Source organism: Calypte anna, chromosome 4A (assembly GCF_003957555.1).
Source record: "Calypte anna isolate BGI_N300 chromosome 4A, bCalAnn1_v1.p, whole genome shotgun sequence".
Lineage (NCBI taxonomy): Eukaryota > Metazoa > Chordata > Aves > Apodiformes > Trochilidae > Calypte > Calypte anna.
Window position 1 is genome coordinate 668,638 of NC_044248.1, and position 16,240 is coordinate 684,877.

At 44.0% G+C, this 16,240-nt stretch overlaps 1 protein-coding gene across 1 annotated transcript in view; it reads right to left on the bottom strand.

The window, feature by feature from the left end:
• BMP2K (BMP2 inducible kinase) overlaps positions 1-15,798 on the bottom strand; it is a 49,758-nt gene extending 33,960 nt beyond the window's left edge. The window contains exon 1 of the mRNA XM_030450147.1: positions 15,452-15,798. Coding sequence (XP_030306007.1) covers positions 15,452-15,614 — 163 coding nt within the window. The 5' untranslated portion in view covers positions 15,615-15,798. The remainder of the gene's footprint in view (positions 1-15,451) is intronic.
• Between the last annotated feature and the right edge of the window lie 442 nt (positions 15,799-16,240).

Here is a 16,240-nt window from a genome sequence, read left to right on the forward strand (position 1 = left end):
TGCTCACTGCCCAGGAAGCACTGCATGGAGGGCTGCCTGCTGAATAAAGGCAGGATGAAATGACACTAATCATATAAACACACATTTACATTTTTATATATGCTTGTGTGTGTGCATGTTTACAGTAAAGTCTCTTCCACAAGTCTTGGTCACGAGCACAAGGCTCAGACAGCTCCAGCTGGAAGAGCACTTGACAGATGTTGCCTGCAAGCTCAAGAGTTCACTGCAAAACCCAGAGAGCAGAAATAGCTCACTTACTCCTAAAACAATTCACTTCTATGCACACACATTTTGGAGTTCAGTATTTATCCACTTGAAGAGTGAAGACAACACATTCCAAGGGACATACCACTGTTCCTTTCCCACTGCCCACACAAATTCCCAGTGTGGAACAGTCTGACTACCAAGGCTGGCTTAGACAAGAAGCACTGCTCACTTCAACCAGCATCTGGTTTGTGCTGTGGAATCACAGCCCAGCAGGGCCTGAAGCACACCCATCCAAAGCAGCTCAGCTCTGCAAGCCTGCACCTCCTGACCCTTAGCCCTGCCATCAGCAGTCACTCTCACCTCCCATTTGGTCCAACTCTGCAAAAAGCTTGGATAAAACCCCCTGAAACTACCTGGGGCATACGAGGACACTCCAAGTTACTGAGGTTATTAAGGTTTGCTATAGATTTTTGTGAAATGTTTTCTAATTTAGTAACACCTGCACACAAGAGATGCCCAGGTGCCCAGCCAAGCAACAGCCAACCTGGTGCTCTTGTTGGGACAGAGAGAAACTGTTACATTGCAAAGCAGAGCATACAGACCCAAATGCACAAATCACTGCATTTTTTAGCCTTTTAAAAATAACCCAACTGTAAAGTCACAACCAAAACCCACCAGCACCAGTGATGAAATTAGGTACAAGTATCTTCATCATGAAGCAATAGTGAAGCTTTAACCCCAGCAGACTTTACATCCTTAAGAGACTCCAATATATGTCAACTATACTTTCTCTTACCACCACACATCTCAAATGCTTGCTACAATTAAAAAAAAAGTTAACTCATGCAAATTTAATTGCTGCACAACCTGCTACAGGAAGCTGCCCAGAAACGTGAGGAAATCCCCTCACAGCAACACAGGCAATAGGACAGATGAGGAGGCAGAATACAAAGAAACATTTAAAATATCAGTCCCAAATCATCATGTTCGTTCAAATCTGAAGAAGTATTCCTATGGTATTGACCTCAACAATTTTTCTTCACGGTAGTGATGCTATTATTCATCAAAAAGCCTTAGCAGGAATTCCTAGCCATCGCCTCTGCACTGCTGTCATTCCCTTCTGGCCTGTAAGGAGCAGGAAAGCAGCCTGAAATAGTCAATGCAGAGACACTCCAGCTGTTTCAGGGAACACTCTGCATTTTGAAAACCCTATCCTCTGCTTTCCTCCCTTCCATCGAGCAACATCCCTCTCTCAAGGAAAAAATATCCAGGGTGAACAAGGCTAAAGCAGGCGTGTGTGTTTGTGTGAGCAACAATCTCAGATACTATTAATGGGCCTCTGAACAGGCAAGTTTCCATGGAGTCCAGGAGATGTCATTTTTCTTGCTACAGCCAGCACTGTGACTTCTTTGTGAGACCCTCACAGAGAGAAGCTTGGATCAAGCCCACCCATGCACTAAAGGGCTTAATTCAGACACCTATTCTGCCAACCCCAGTATTAAGCACATTTTTTATAAATCATAACTGAATGAGGTGATACAGACCAGAAAATTGTTCTCTAGGCAAGAAACCTGTTGCAGTCAGCTAGGAGTCCTACAGTTCTCTGATGGACTGTCAAGTACACCTCCTACAGACAACTTCAAATTTCAGTACTAACATTGTAGCTGCAGATGTGAGCAAATTTTGTCTAACAGCTGGCTGAGTGAGATGCTCAAACTTGGAACAAGCCAAGAACAAAAGGAACAAAACTCAGCCTCCTGTAGTAAAACAAAGCTTGCTACTCACCCTACATGCTTCTCATAGTATCCAGGTGATCTCCTATCCACAGCTGAACACTAGAATGACAGCACTGCTCCTGTGCCACCTCCAGACTTTCTGCCTCAGCTAGTTTGCTTCTCGAGAAACAAATGAACCAATTTCCTGGTGCAGGGAAATTAAACTATTCAACAGGAACACAGCTATGGAAAAACACACACTTGCAGCTCCTGCAATATTCTGCAAAGTTTTGGATTTTTTTCTGAAAAAAAGCAATTTGATAAACCCTGTAATACATCTCATGCATTCTAGACAAAACATTGTATTTCCTACTGCAAAACTGATCCTTTTGGTACCTCATATTCCTGTTATAAGAAATATGAAAACCCCCTACATTTCCATTAGTCGTAAGGGATACTTTCATAATACTATGTTATCACCTCCTCTTCCTTTCCACTGAAAATAAATTTAATGCATTCATCTGTAAAACTGTATTTAACAGATTCTTCTACTTAAGTCAATTAGCTACCTTCTCTTAATAGGGAAGAGAGTACAGAGCATGACTTAGTAGATCACCATCAGTTCAGTTGATTGTGAAGAGGAAGATGTTAACCTCTTTCCACCTACAGATTCCAAGATCATGTTGTAACAGAAATTACTTGAGAGTATTAACAGGTGCATAATCTACACTAGCAGAAACTGAAAGTAGGAAATTATGGTAAAACCTGGCAACAAGTCCCAATGTACTGGCCTTCACTCACAAAGCCAGCTCTTAAGCCTCGGGGACTACACTGGCATGGAGAGACTTGCTACTTGATTTATTAAAAACAGAATATAAGACAGAATATAAGGGGGAGGGTTATGGATGGTTTATCTCACAAAAAAGAACAAGAGCTTTCTTCTCACAGAAACAGGGCAAGTATTTATGTTTGAAGAGATTAATGCAGCCTGCTCCCAGCACTGGTGGGGACCAGGGAACACTTCAGCACAATGCAGTTATCAGAGTTATCTTATGCAGATTGGAGTACAGAAACAGGAGAACCATTTGTTTACAGACACCTCGGTGACAAAAGCTAAACAGCATTCAGCTCAGCAGCTTCTACATCACTGCACATGGAGCCTCTTCCAGACTGAAAACAACCATGGATCTTCAAGGATCTTCAAGTTTAACTGAGTACAGTAATGCAACCAATTCATTTATTTTCTTCATACTCTTTCCTCCTTTTTTGCACAAGTACTTCTTGCACACCCCAGTATATTTCAATGAACATGCTCTCTCTTTATAGAGCAGGATAGTGCTTTGAAAGCACGTTTCATTTGTACAAGCCTCCAAATTCTGACAAGTCTTGATGCTGAGTTTACACTCCACAGTGTGTTACAATGAGAACTGTACCCTGTACTAACTTGGCACTTTCCAAACCTTTCTGCCTGTCATAAACCAGTTCAAGAATTAAAAGGGGAAAAAAAAAAAGTTGAAGAAACAAAATCCACATTTCTGAAGTCAGCAGTGACAGCTGCTTGCAGAAGCAAGCAAGATTTTTCACCAAGATACAGAGCTTTGCATTCCAAATGTAAGCTTCAAGAACAAATAGAAACCCACAAAACAGAACTCCACCAACCAGCCTGAGCACTGCACTTCTTTTTGGTCTCAAACAAGACTGTTGAATAAACATTTATATAAGTGATTATAGTGTGTAATCTAGGCCGGATCAGTTAATTCAATTCCCTTTCACTGTGCCACTAAACCTCTAGTCTCTCAAACCTCAGCAGCCCAGACATACCATGTTACTCAAGGTGTAACCAAGGTGATGCCCTTAGGCAGCATATGCTTCCTGCCCAACTTTTCACAAGAAAGCTTATCAACTTGTCCAAGACATTGCTAAGACATGTATAATGAGCATCCACTAGCACACCGTGGAGGAAAGAAAAGAAAAATTAAAAAGAAAAAAACCTCAAAAAACCAAAACCCAAACCATCAACAACAACAAAAAACCCCAAAACAAGACCAACTGCTGTTTCAAGTTTTTTGGTATCTTCAACAAGTGGGAAATGTTCCCCCCATCTTTCTTGAGCTTGTTCACTGAACTCAGCTCCATCTGTAGTTTACTCTGAACTGACAACAGAGGGAGTTTGACAAGCAGAACGATGGCATTATCTGTGAGTATAGACTGGACAAGAAAATGAAGTTAGTCATTCTACAGCACTGAGGCTATGATCAATAGAACCCATGAATTAAATTCATTTTATAGACCGATGTTAGATGTCATTTGCTAAAGCACTTTTAAAGCACTCAGTTTGTTTTTAAAAACTTGTTTTGAACTCCAGTATAATAAACAAACATCTAAATAAAATAGTTACAGAATGGTCAAATCAGTGGGTACAGACACATTATATACCTAGTATGGAAGCACTGCAACTTTTTTGGATCTAAACTCCATTTCCATACTAAACAGCTACCACACAATTAAAAAATAACACCACTTCTTTAACTAACCCTTATTTGCTCTGCAGTTTGTTTTTCATTTTCCTTGAAATCACTATTTTAAATATGTGATTTAAATATGCAAGCATAAGAATCCAAAGCAGAGAAAGTAAGAGAATGGAGTTAACCTCACACATGAATAACTCAGCCACTGAATACCACAAAGCACAGAAACAAGGCAAAGCATAAGGTTCCCAGCCTCAGCAAAATGGCTGGTTCTACAGCATCTTGGAGAAGTGCCACGTTTCATTGCAACAGAAACAAAAGAGTCACCAGGCCATGCAGAGATAAACCAAGCAATTCATAATGCTAGAAGCATTTCAGACTAGGGCAGATGTCACAGGAAGATTCTCTGGGTTCCTGTTTCTCTAAGGCATCATACACCTACTGAATTCACAAGATGGAACCAAAAGGTAATACTGCAAATTCAAACCAAGATGGAAGAAACTTGCAGACATCTACATGACCAAACTAAAGTATCTGCAGCACGGTGGTTTCTTGTGATGAGCTCCTGTGTGATTACACTGCTTTTAGAACTACCATAACAAGGTAAGCTCTCTTCTGAGTACCCAAGGACCCTCCCAATAGGTCATTCTGAGACCAAATAATCCTCCTGCTCCTTTCATGAGCTCTCATTCAGTAAAAGAGAAATGAGATGACACAAGTGACAACTCCTCTAAACAGAGCTCAAGGTGAAGGTCTCAACTCTACATGTACAGACCACTCTACTGAGCTACTGGGGACAGACAGCTGGGCTCCAGTTACTTCATTTCAGGGTGTTTCATTTTTTTGTTTTGTTTTCAGCAAGTTTGCTGTCCTGCACATCATGCACACAGCAAACCGATCCCCTATCTAAAACTGACATGACAAACTTCGTTCATACTTCCTCTTCTGGTCTCATGGAGCATTTGCTATATTCAAGTCAGGTCCTTATTCACATCTAAGTCAGAGTAATTACAATCTTTGTGATCTTATAACCTTTAATCCTCTATTTGCTCTACATCTGAGACAAAGTTCAAAACCAAAGTACTAAGAGCAATCACACCGCTGTGATCCAAAAGCACCTGGTTCTGCCAGAGTTCTTAAATAACACAAACCAACTCCAGGCACAATTTGCAGTTAGACAAAGATTAGCTCCAAGTTTTGTTCCTCCAAAGCTTGTTGCTCCAAAGAAACGGCTGCTTTCATAGAGCTTCGTTAAAGCCATTTAGTAATAACCCAAAACAAGAAAGGAAAAAATGTTTAATAACACTCTTACTAAATAAAAGCACATTAAGTTTTTCAGCCTACAGGAATTGCAGAAGAATAGCAGAATACATCTATTAATCACTGATTTTGAAAATTGTATTTTATTTTATAAGAAAAGTGGCAAAATGCTGCCAGGAAAGGAAAACTCATTAAAATTGCTACTGAAAGAAAAGATGCACAGACAAAAAACAAAAAAGAGGAAAAAATGATTCAGTAAACAGAACAAGAACTCACTCTCACATAATCGTTTCTTCAGTATTTCCACCATTTGCTGCATCAGGAGTAGCTAGGCAGGAAGCTAAGGAAAGTCTATCACCCCTTTATGGGGAACACTGCAAGTTAGCATGAGTCCTCAGTTCCACAGCACAGGTGTTTGTAACATCTGCTTTCATGGTGCTCAAAACCAATGCAGCAGCTACTTATCTTTTGCTACTCAAACCAAAATATTTCCCATTTAATTAAAACAGATCCCTGGGACTATCTATTTTATTTCCAGTTGTTAACTTGTACTCCTATGTGCATTTTCCTCCACCATGCTTCTGCTCAGAGACCCAAGTTTCACAACCAACCCCACCCAGCCCCAAGACACTGCTACCAGCAACAGGTAACTCACCTAGACAAGCATGCACAAGGATGGATGAATCAGGAGAGGAGGGGAAGGACTCCTGCCTTAACCATGACAGTTAAGAGACTGAAACCCATTCCCAAGACAAGCAGAAGAGGAATTCATCTTCCTTCCCTGTCAGCAGCTAGACAATGATGAGGAGAAAAACCAGCCCAGTCCTTCAAGAGAGCAGCAGTGTCACGTTCACTGCCCAAACCTGAGCTGGAGAGGAAAGGACGGGACATCTTGACCACAGCAGAGCAACAGACTAGAGATGACATGACCCGTGTCAGAGTACTGCTGCTTGGCATCACTGGAATCTGCAAACCAGCCCCAAAATTTCAGCTTAAGGTATTAGGAATAGGGGAATATCCCCAACATGTCAGGAAGTATCATCAGCTTTTAAGCTAAGCATATAAAAAGACACATGGAAAACCTTCCATTCCAAAACAGATGCTTGCAAACCCAACAGTTTCTGAGGAAAAGGACAGTATCTCAAGCACCCAAGTTACAAGTAGGTGACTGACCACGTCTGTGCTCCTGCTTATTCCCAAATGCAGAATAAAATCTGTTCAGCAGCAGCACTTTGGCAGACAGAGCACTCAGTGTCACTTAACTGCTTACAAACAGCAACTCATTCCACTGTGGTATCCTACCTGCCTAGACTGTTAAGGAGGCAAAAATAGCCACAATAGTGACTACAGAGTCCCCAGGTTAAGAAATTAATCACTTTCAAGAATGAAAACTGAAAAAGAACCAAAGCCATGCCAGAGAGAAAGAGCAGGACCTGCTTACCTTCAACACTCAGGGTGAAGTGTACATGGCAAGCAGCAAGACATTCATCAGGCAGCATGTGTGCACACATCTACAGCTAAAACCAGCCAACATCGACACCTAAAAACATGTCTGAGTTCACACAATTACTGGGCATACATTGAAGGATGCTCATTCTTCCCAAATGCAGAAAGAACACAAAGCCTGCAACTACTCTGCTGGGTACAGACAGAGTGCCAGCTCTGGCACTGGGTGCAGGTCCCCAAGCACAGAACTGTACAGATCCTGTGGCCATTACATGGGTAATGTACTGGCTAGTGACAGCTCTGACACCACCCCAGCAAAAGTCCAGAGAAATAAACACCCTCTTCCCAGAATCACTGGTTCCCAATTAACACCTGCTGAAAATGAATTATACTTTCATTGGAAAACAAAGTTTCTTTTCTGCGTTGACATGCAAAATACCAAAGCTTAATAAAAAAAAAAAAACAGGAAAAAAGCACCTTTCAGTTGAAGCAACAAAACACACCCCCAAAGTGAGATCTTGTGCAGCTTCTTTTAAAGCCAGGCCAAGGCTTTCAAAGACAAAGCTAATATCTCCTCTATTATTACATGCTGCCTTACCCCTTGAGGGTGTCCGGGAGTTTCATAATAAAAACACCTGCACACACACACCCCTTTTTAATTACTGCTGCAACATTAGCATGCTTTATCAAAACGTCTCCACAAGAAAAAAAGCAAGTAGATGGCACATACATTTGTTACATCTGTCTTTTGTCAAAATTTGGCAAAAGAAAGATGGGTTGAGTTTGTGCATCATATTAACCTGATACTGCTATAAATCAAGTTGCTTCTCCTATATAACCATCTGACTCTTGGCCTTGCTCCTAAAATCTTTGCTTAGAATTACTAGATTCCAAAGTACTTGCTCAGTATTTAACTACTTCTGGGCACAGAAAAGTTAAATTGATAAAGCTCTTGAAAAAGAATGGAGTGATTATGTGCAGATAAGAGAGGGATGGGATTCCATGTTCATGTACCTTGCAATGCAGAGAGGAGAGTCCTTATGGGATACAAAGACCCATAACTCAGCAATCAAAGAGCATCAGACCACATGTCCATATGAGCTGAACTTGATCTCAGCTGTACAATAGACACCTTTGTCAGCCTACAGATGCTATTTTCTAACCTAGCCTAGCCTGTTATTTTCTCCATTTACAAAGAGGCAGCACACAGATCTCTGGAGAGCACAGTGAGAATGGCTGTTCTGCCAGGGCACCACCAAGGTTCAGTTAGTACACCAGTTATCTAACAGAAAGCACTCAGTTCATGCACTACACTACATAAAAACCATAATTTTACCTGCATATTCTTGCAAGCCTAGGATCACATGCAAATACCCTAACTGTTTCCTGGTTTCTTTTCTTTTTTATTGCACAGAACAGAGCGACATCCTGTAACAAGCAAAACAATGCTCTTGTTTCAAGTTACTAGGTGCCTTTGTTAGACTTGAAAAGCCTGGAGATAAATCACTACTGCACTACAGCACAGGCTCCCTATCATTCATTACCCAGAGATCAAACCTGGTTCAGCACCTCACCACCTGCCACTCTGAAACAACACCTGAAGTAAGGCCTGCTACTGGGACTGCACAAAAACTTCACTGCACTATTTTACACACATAGCCAAAACAATAATCAGGGTGTTTCAAGTACTCACACTGCTTTTTTTCCCCCCCACCTCTGTCCTCCCTTTATCTTTTAAATTTGAACCAACCATTTCTGCTGCTCAAATATTAGCAAAGCAGAACTGTGTGAGAACAGGCTTGACCTTTACAGTCATGTGTGAACAAAGATTCAGTAATGTTACACTCTGGAAAAAAAAATTAAAAAAAAATCAACATGATCAGTCCCAACTCCAATCTGACAAGGTACCTTTCCAGACAACCTTCCAGCTCACAACCCACCTGAAGAACTGAGCTGGATTCCAGCTGGAAATAAAGCAGTGACTACTGCAGAGTGACAAGTCACATAACCACTGAAGCAACCAAGAGCAGCAATCCTGGGCATGTCAGCTTGCCACTATGAGGAGCCTGCCATGCCAGACAGAGATGACAGACGTGAGCCTGCCACCAGAAGCTCTCCCCCTGTACAGTCAGAACCTCAGAGTTAAAGTGCCGAACGCTCTGAAGTTCTGAACTTGCCAGATCCCTTACAACAGCACTTCTCTTTATTTGCCTCTTCAGAACAAAGCAACAGCAATCAAGTCACTTCACAAGAGAAAGCAGAGCCTGCTCTGCAGCAGCATGGTTAAAAATTTATACAGGCTGCCAGAGTTGCAAATCCCCAGCATAACTTAAAGACCTAAAAATCAGGGTAAGAAAGGTTAATTGAAACAAGGCTTTACAGAGCACCCTAGAAGAACCACCTTATGCACATCAGAAAGTTCTTCTATTTGGATTACTAACTGAACTGCTATTGCTAGAGACACATAAGGTAGAAAAAAACACCCACAACACAAGACTATACTAATTATAGGATTGATTTTGAAAAAAACCTCTTTCCTGAACAATAAGCAATTCAAGCTGTACCATAGCTGTGATGCTGACCAAATGTTAGAACACTCCTTCCCCTAGAAAATTAATTGAAGAACCTCCAGAAGAAGACATTTGCACTAAAAATTAAGCAGCATGACAATCTGCAAACACACAGCACAAGACCTAACAAAACAGGACTTGGATTTCTCTGCATTATGGTGCTCATTTTATTAGGCCCCAACTGGAACACTATAAAAATAAAAGAGCAACTGAATAATAAATGTCACTCAATAAAAGTATTGAGAAGACTGCATGCTTGATTTAAGTAGGACGACTTGCAAGAAGCTTGCTCTTTCACTGGTGTGCCAGTAATGAATCCAGGAGGTTACAGTGCAAGATAGACTGTAAAAGAAAGGAGATTCAATTTCCAGTTTCATAAGGGGAAGATTTGAGGTTTCACTTGTCCTTCCTTTTGAGAAAGTTCTTCTTCACACATAAGTATATTTAATAAGATATTTAAAGCAACCAAGACAAATACTCTGTATTATAAAAGCATTAACCAATTAGCTTAAAAGCAATCACCACTTGAGTGGCTTTTTAGAAAAACAACAGCTTCCTTAGATACAGCACCAGAGGGCTTAACACCACACAGCTTCAAACTCACCATTTTATCAGCTGGAACAATAAAAAACCAGTGTAACCACTATTACACTTCTTTCCACATATACTAGGGCAGAGGAAATAGAGCAAGTTAAAGCACAAGAGCAGCAATGTGTCACGTTCAGCCTCTCCTATCCAAAGTCTCCAGACTCAGAAACACAGAGAAGCACAGGAGCAGCCTATTGCCTTTTCTAAGCACAGTGACATTACATACCAATTGTTCACATCCAGTTTGGGTGCTTCTGGCAGCAACCTGCACAGGGTTTCACCCAGCTTCTTCCTTGTAAGCCTCCAGCATCTCACCTCCACTTTCACAAGCAATGCACTTGCTGGTGGGAGGGTTAAAATGGAAAAAAAATCTTAATTAATGACAAAAGAGTTCTGCTTCCTCTAAATACAGGCAGCCTAGTCCTTCCTCAAAGGCCAAGTGTTTCAGATCATCATCTCTGTGTGACATATTTATAGCACAATACAACATTCCTCATCCGTAACCAGGGCTAACATCTGTATCACAGGCAAACTAATTATTGGTTAATCCTGTGAAATCCAGTTCAGTAAAGCTCACTCACAGACAGATTAGCATTCCCAGTGTGTGACAAAAAGAAAAAACAAAACCACCAAAACAGAACACACACAAACAAAACCCAAAACCCAAACAAAAAAACCCAAACCTCATGCTTGTTTCTAAAAAACTGCTTCTTTTACTTCAAGGTTCTTTGCTGAAGATGACTCCAAGTCCAGTGGCACAGGCCCAGGACATAAGTTTACCTGATAGGTACCTGCTAGGCACATCATGCTTTTATCATGCAGAGTACCCCATCAGAACATGCAAGCTCTAACCCTCCTTCTTACAAGTAAAAACCCCAGGTGCCCTAAGCTTTGCTTCCAACCATCTCCCTTCTTTCAATAAGGGAACAAGTCCCAGTTCATTTCTTTGAAGCACTTCTAGCTTCATGAACCAGGAGAGGTACAGATTTCTGCCTCTCTGTTGCAGAACTTACAGTGGGGCAAATATTTAGGCTGTGCCCTTAAACCCAGGTGGAGAGTCGGGGCAGGGACCCACAGTGGGGTACCACTGCCTGACAGAGTTACCCCATTTCTCTGTTGGGCTAATTGTATAATTAAGAAATCAAGAAGTGTCCAGATAGGGTACTAATTGTCCTGGACAAGCCTGAAGGAGTCCTTGAAACTATGGTATTTTCAACACCAGGTCAAGCCATGCAGGACACTGGATGACAGCTTATTTGCTATACCAAAGGAGGGAAAACCACTACATAGTATTACTTTTTTTTTTCTCTTTCCCCCCCCCACCCCCCCCCTTTTTTGGGTAACAAGATGCAACAGCACATGCCCCACAGCTCCATTAATCAATTCCACATAGGAAACAATGAAGGGAGTATGATGAAAGAGTCTAGTGCACATTTCATATAGAGTTTCCTTCTGTTCTTGTTTTTTAACATCCATAACTGTCTCTGCTTGCTGCAGACATTATCTGCACACATTAAAAACATATCTACACACTACAACTAAATATTTAGCATGCCCACTCTGGTCTGCTCATGGCACAAAGACAACTTCCAACCTGGAAAAGTCTTCATTTGACTTAAACACCAAGTCCTGCCAAGCAGTCAAGGCAATAGGACAACCCAGTACCTTCTGACGCCCACTAAGAGTCTCTAGAAAAATTAGTTTCACTGCAGTTCTTACACTTCAACAACTCCTTTCAGTTTAACTCAATGCAAACAATGAAGCAGTATTACCCCCATGCCAAGCCACAGCTTTTACCTCCTCCTTATCTAACTTTGGCAAGCTGCTAATTTTCACTTTCCTTTTCACTCCTCATATCACAAACTGCTTTGCACTAACATTCTACATCTACACCTAAAAGGATGTTTAACACTTTGTCATGTCCAGTTTATTGCAGCTTCTGAACTAGAAAGTCTTTTTGCAATACTGGAGTCACCATAACTAGAGTTCCCTGCACAACATCTGTAACTCTGAACAAAGAATCCTCTACATTTTGGTCAGATTTAATTTTTTAAACTTCATCTGCATTGCACACGTTCTTGTTCAACAGAATCACATACAGAGAAGGCCTTCACTCTACCCGTGTCAGGCATTTATTTCACGTACCTCTATCACCCCCTCAAAATGGATAAGAACTCTTTTCCTATCAAATCTTAGGCCAAATTCATTGTTCCCCCCTCATCTCCAAGAACTTAACCTAAAAGACAAATTCCTCCATCTAGTAACATCCTAACCATTGGGTTATGAAGGCAAAGCTGTCATAAGAGGAGAGGTATGCTTAAAAAAAACAACAAAAAATCCCATCCAACCGCCTAATAGCTACAGCTCTCCAACCTTTATATCTACTTTGTTACAAAAGGAGCAAAAACAAAAGTTGCTTTAAACAGCATTACATGAATTCATGCAAAAAAACATAGATTAGGATGTGACATACTTCTGCCTTTAAAATACTGCAAGATAAGAACATTGCCAAGAACTCTCAGAAAATCACTTTGAAGGCAACATGTCAACATGGGGAATCTACCAAGAATCTACTGCAGCCCAACCATATAGTTAGAACTTCAGACTTTTGGCATCACTACTGCCAGTCACTCTGGCTACTGGTGGCCTGAGTCCTCTGCAAAGCCAAGAGCCAGCTTCCTAAGACAAGACAGATGCAGAACATGGAAGGGGTATATGAGGAGGGGTGGTAAAGGTGTTTAAACAGTTTGCATCCCAAATATATATAATGCTGTTAATTCTAATAAAAAAGTTAAAAAGACCATCCCTACCACACCATTGCTAGCAGAACATTACATATTCAGTCTGAAATAGGCTTAAGTTCATTGCATTCATTAATTTATTAGCAATGCTTTGTGTTACACAACCTAAAACTCTATGAGCCTCTTAAAGTAACTTGTACATGGTATTTCATCAGCACTGAGGAACAGGACCTACCTGGCAATCCTAAGACCCTCTGTAAAACTGTGTTTTAGAACATGAAAGAAGACATTCCTTATGTACATAGACTAGAAAAAAAAATTGTTCCCTCCTCACCCCCACAAAGAAATGGATTATCAAGCAGGGGATTTATAAAGTGTTAAATATTAATAACAGATTGCAATATGGCTAATATCAGTATCATGCAATTACCCAGTATTAATTGTTACTAAGTCAAGGGAAATCCTGACAGTCAGCAAGTAATTCATAGATAAAAAAGCAACCTCCTCATTCATAAACTGTTGTGGTCAGTAAGAAGCCCTGGCATCCCACTTGAACCCTTCTCACCCATCACCACGGGGCGCACAACTGCTCCCCACACTGCCCTGTGAACCCAGCTGCTTCCCAACAGCCAGGGACTTGTAAGAGGATCCTTCCCCACCTCCCTCACTTCTTCCCTGCTACCTCAACCACCCCACACCACCTGTTATTTTCTTCTCCAAGCCTTTTTGGGTCCCCCCTACTGAACAGCTGGGGTGCTGGGTTAGAAGACTATTCCCAAGATGCAGCAGATTTATGCTCCCTGACTCTCAGGAGTTAAAGTCCTAGGCCACATAAAAGCTGTAAAAGACTTTCTGCTTCACCCTCAAAAGTAAGGAAGCCAATTTGCACTGCTCAGCTGCTAAAATTTGTACCCCCACTGCCTCCAAGGGCTATGAATTTGTTTCTGCAAGCTAAAAAAAGGAGGAAAAAAGCTATATGTAGTGGCTCTTAAAAGAGCACACAATGAAAAAACTTCATAGAAGATGCTAAACTCAACTAAGCACCATTTTTTCCCCTTTGAACTATGTGTATGGTTTGTGTTACCACCTCCATTTGTTCAGGAGGCTATTTCCCTAATTTTTTATGAAGTCTCTATCCTGCAACCCGTCCTGCAGGGAAAGCACCTTCTGTCAGATCACAGTGACTTTGAAGGAGCCCTCAGCAAGGACCTCTCATATTTTAAATGCAAACAGATATGCAGTTGGATAGGCCCTGACCTCATTTTCATCAGCCAAAGACACAACATTGCATTCTAAATATTAAGTACCAATTCTACTACACTTTTAAAACTTTTCCAGACAGCAATAAAAATTAATACCACCTATGTGCTTCTATTTTAAATAGTAACTGAATGTGCTTGTTAAAACTGTATCTTAAATCTTCATCAAGTAACGAAAGTTTACAAGTACATCCATGCATAAACTAGCTACACAATACACAGACAACAAAAAGAAAAAAACAAAGATATATTATTTCACCCACAACATCCCAAGCAGTGTGCTGTAATGCTGTGAAATTCAGTAACTGTGAAGCATGCAGGACGGGTCCTGAGCTCAGTGGCCTAGGAAGTGAATTAAATTTCATACAGCTCCGGCTGGTACCAACTGCGAGGCAGAACCCGGTACCGGTTCCCCCGCCGCTCCCAGTACAGCTGGGTTGTCAGCACCGTGCCCCCGGGCAGGGGCTGTGCCAGCCGCACCGCCCGGGACCCCCGCCCAGTGCCACGGCCACCCGAGTGCATGCAGCCCTTCGACCAGACCCAATGGAGCTCCAACCACGCCAAGCCCAAGCTGGAGACCACAACGAGAAGCCAAGCGCCCTGCAACAAGGGGAGGACAGCGGCTCCCGACAGCAGAAGTTGATAGTGCTGCAACTTCACTCGTGACCCAGAAATCCACGGCATTCCACCAAGGAAGATCAGGGCTTTTATTCTGGGTGCGGGTGTTCCTTTCTGGTTTTTTATTCTTGTTTTACGGGGCAAGAGCCCACCACGGGCTGACACCGCCCTGTTCGGCGGCACCGGCCGCACCATCCCCAGACCCAGCCGAGGTGACCCGGTGATCCCCCAGCCCCACCAGCAGCCCGGGCTGGCTCGGACACCAAGTATCGGTTTACTCACGATATGCCAGGAGACTCCTAGCGAGCCCCGGGCACCGGCCGAAACATTAAAAAAACAAACGAAAACAAAAAAAAAAAACCCCAAACCAGAAGCCCCGACCCCAAAGCCCCTGAGCCGGCTGACGGCGGGGCAGCAGCTGCTGGGGGGCGGGAGCGGGCGGTGGCGGGGGGCCCGTCCGGGCAGGGAGCGGGGCAGCGGGCCCCCGCCTCGCCCCGCGGCCGCGCTCGGCCTCCGCCGCTCCTTCCCCTGTCCCAGGGGCACCCGGCACGGCCCGGCGCGTCCCCTCACCCCCGGTACCTTCCGCCAGCAGCTCCTCGGGAGTCACTTGGTACCGCCCCACGGCCAGCACCTTGCCCAAGGCGACGCCGCTCCCCCCGCTGCCGCCGGAGCCCACGCTCGCCGTCCCGCCGCCGCCGCCGCCGCTCCCCTCGGACTTGGGCATCCGAGAAAACTTCTTCATGGCGAGCGGTGGCCCCGCAGGGCCGGGTACCGAGCGGCCGAGGAAAAAGCCGCCGGGGTCACGGCGAAGCCTGAGGCGAGGGGCGGCCGCTGACCCGATAGCTGCCGGCGCGGGGATGGGGATGCCCCGCTTCACATGCCGGCCGCGGCCCCCACCCCTCTGCTCCTCGCCAGCCGCCACCACCGGCTCCCTGAGCTCCGTGAGGAGGAGGAGAAGGAGGAGGAGGAGGGAAAAGGAGGAAGGGGGCGGGCACAGCCCGGCCGCAGCCCCGCGGCGGCGGGACGGGGATGGGGGGGGGGCGGAGAACCCGCCTGGCCCCTGCGCCGCCGCACTGCGCCTGCGCGGCCTCGCGGCCACACCCCTCCCTCAGGCGGCGCGCGGCGGGGCGGGCGGGGTCCCTCACGGAACCGACTGCCCCGGGTAGAGCACCCATAGCCCCGGGTACGGCACCCATAGCCCCGGGTACGGCACCCATAGCCCCGGGTACAGCACCCACCGCCCCGGGCAGGGCACCCATAGCCCCGGGTACAGCACCCCCCGCCCCGGGAAGGGCACCCATAGCCCCGGGTACAGCACCCACCGCCCCGGGCAGGGCACCCATAGCCCCGGGTACAGCACCCACCGCC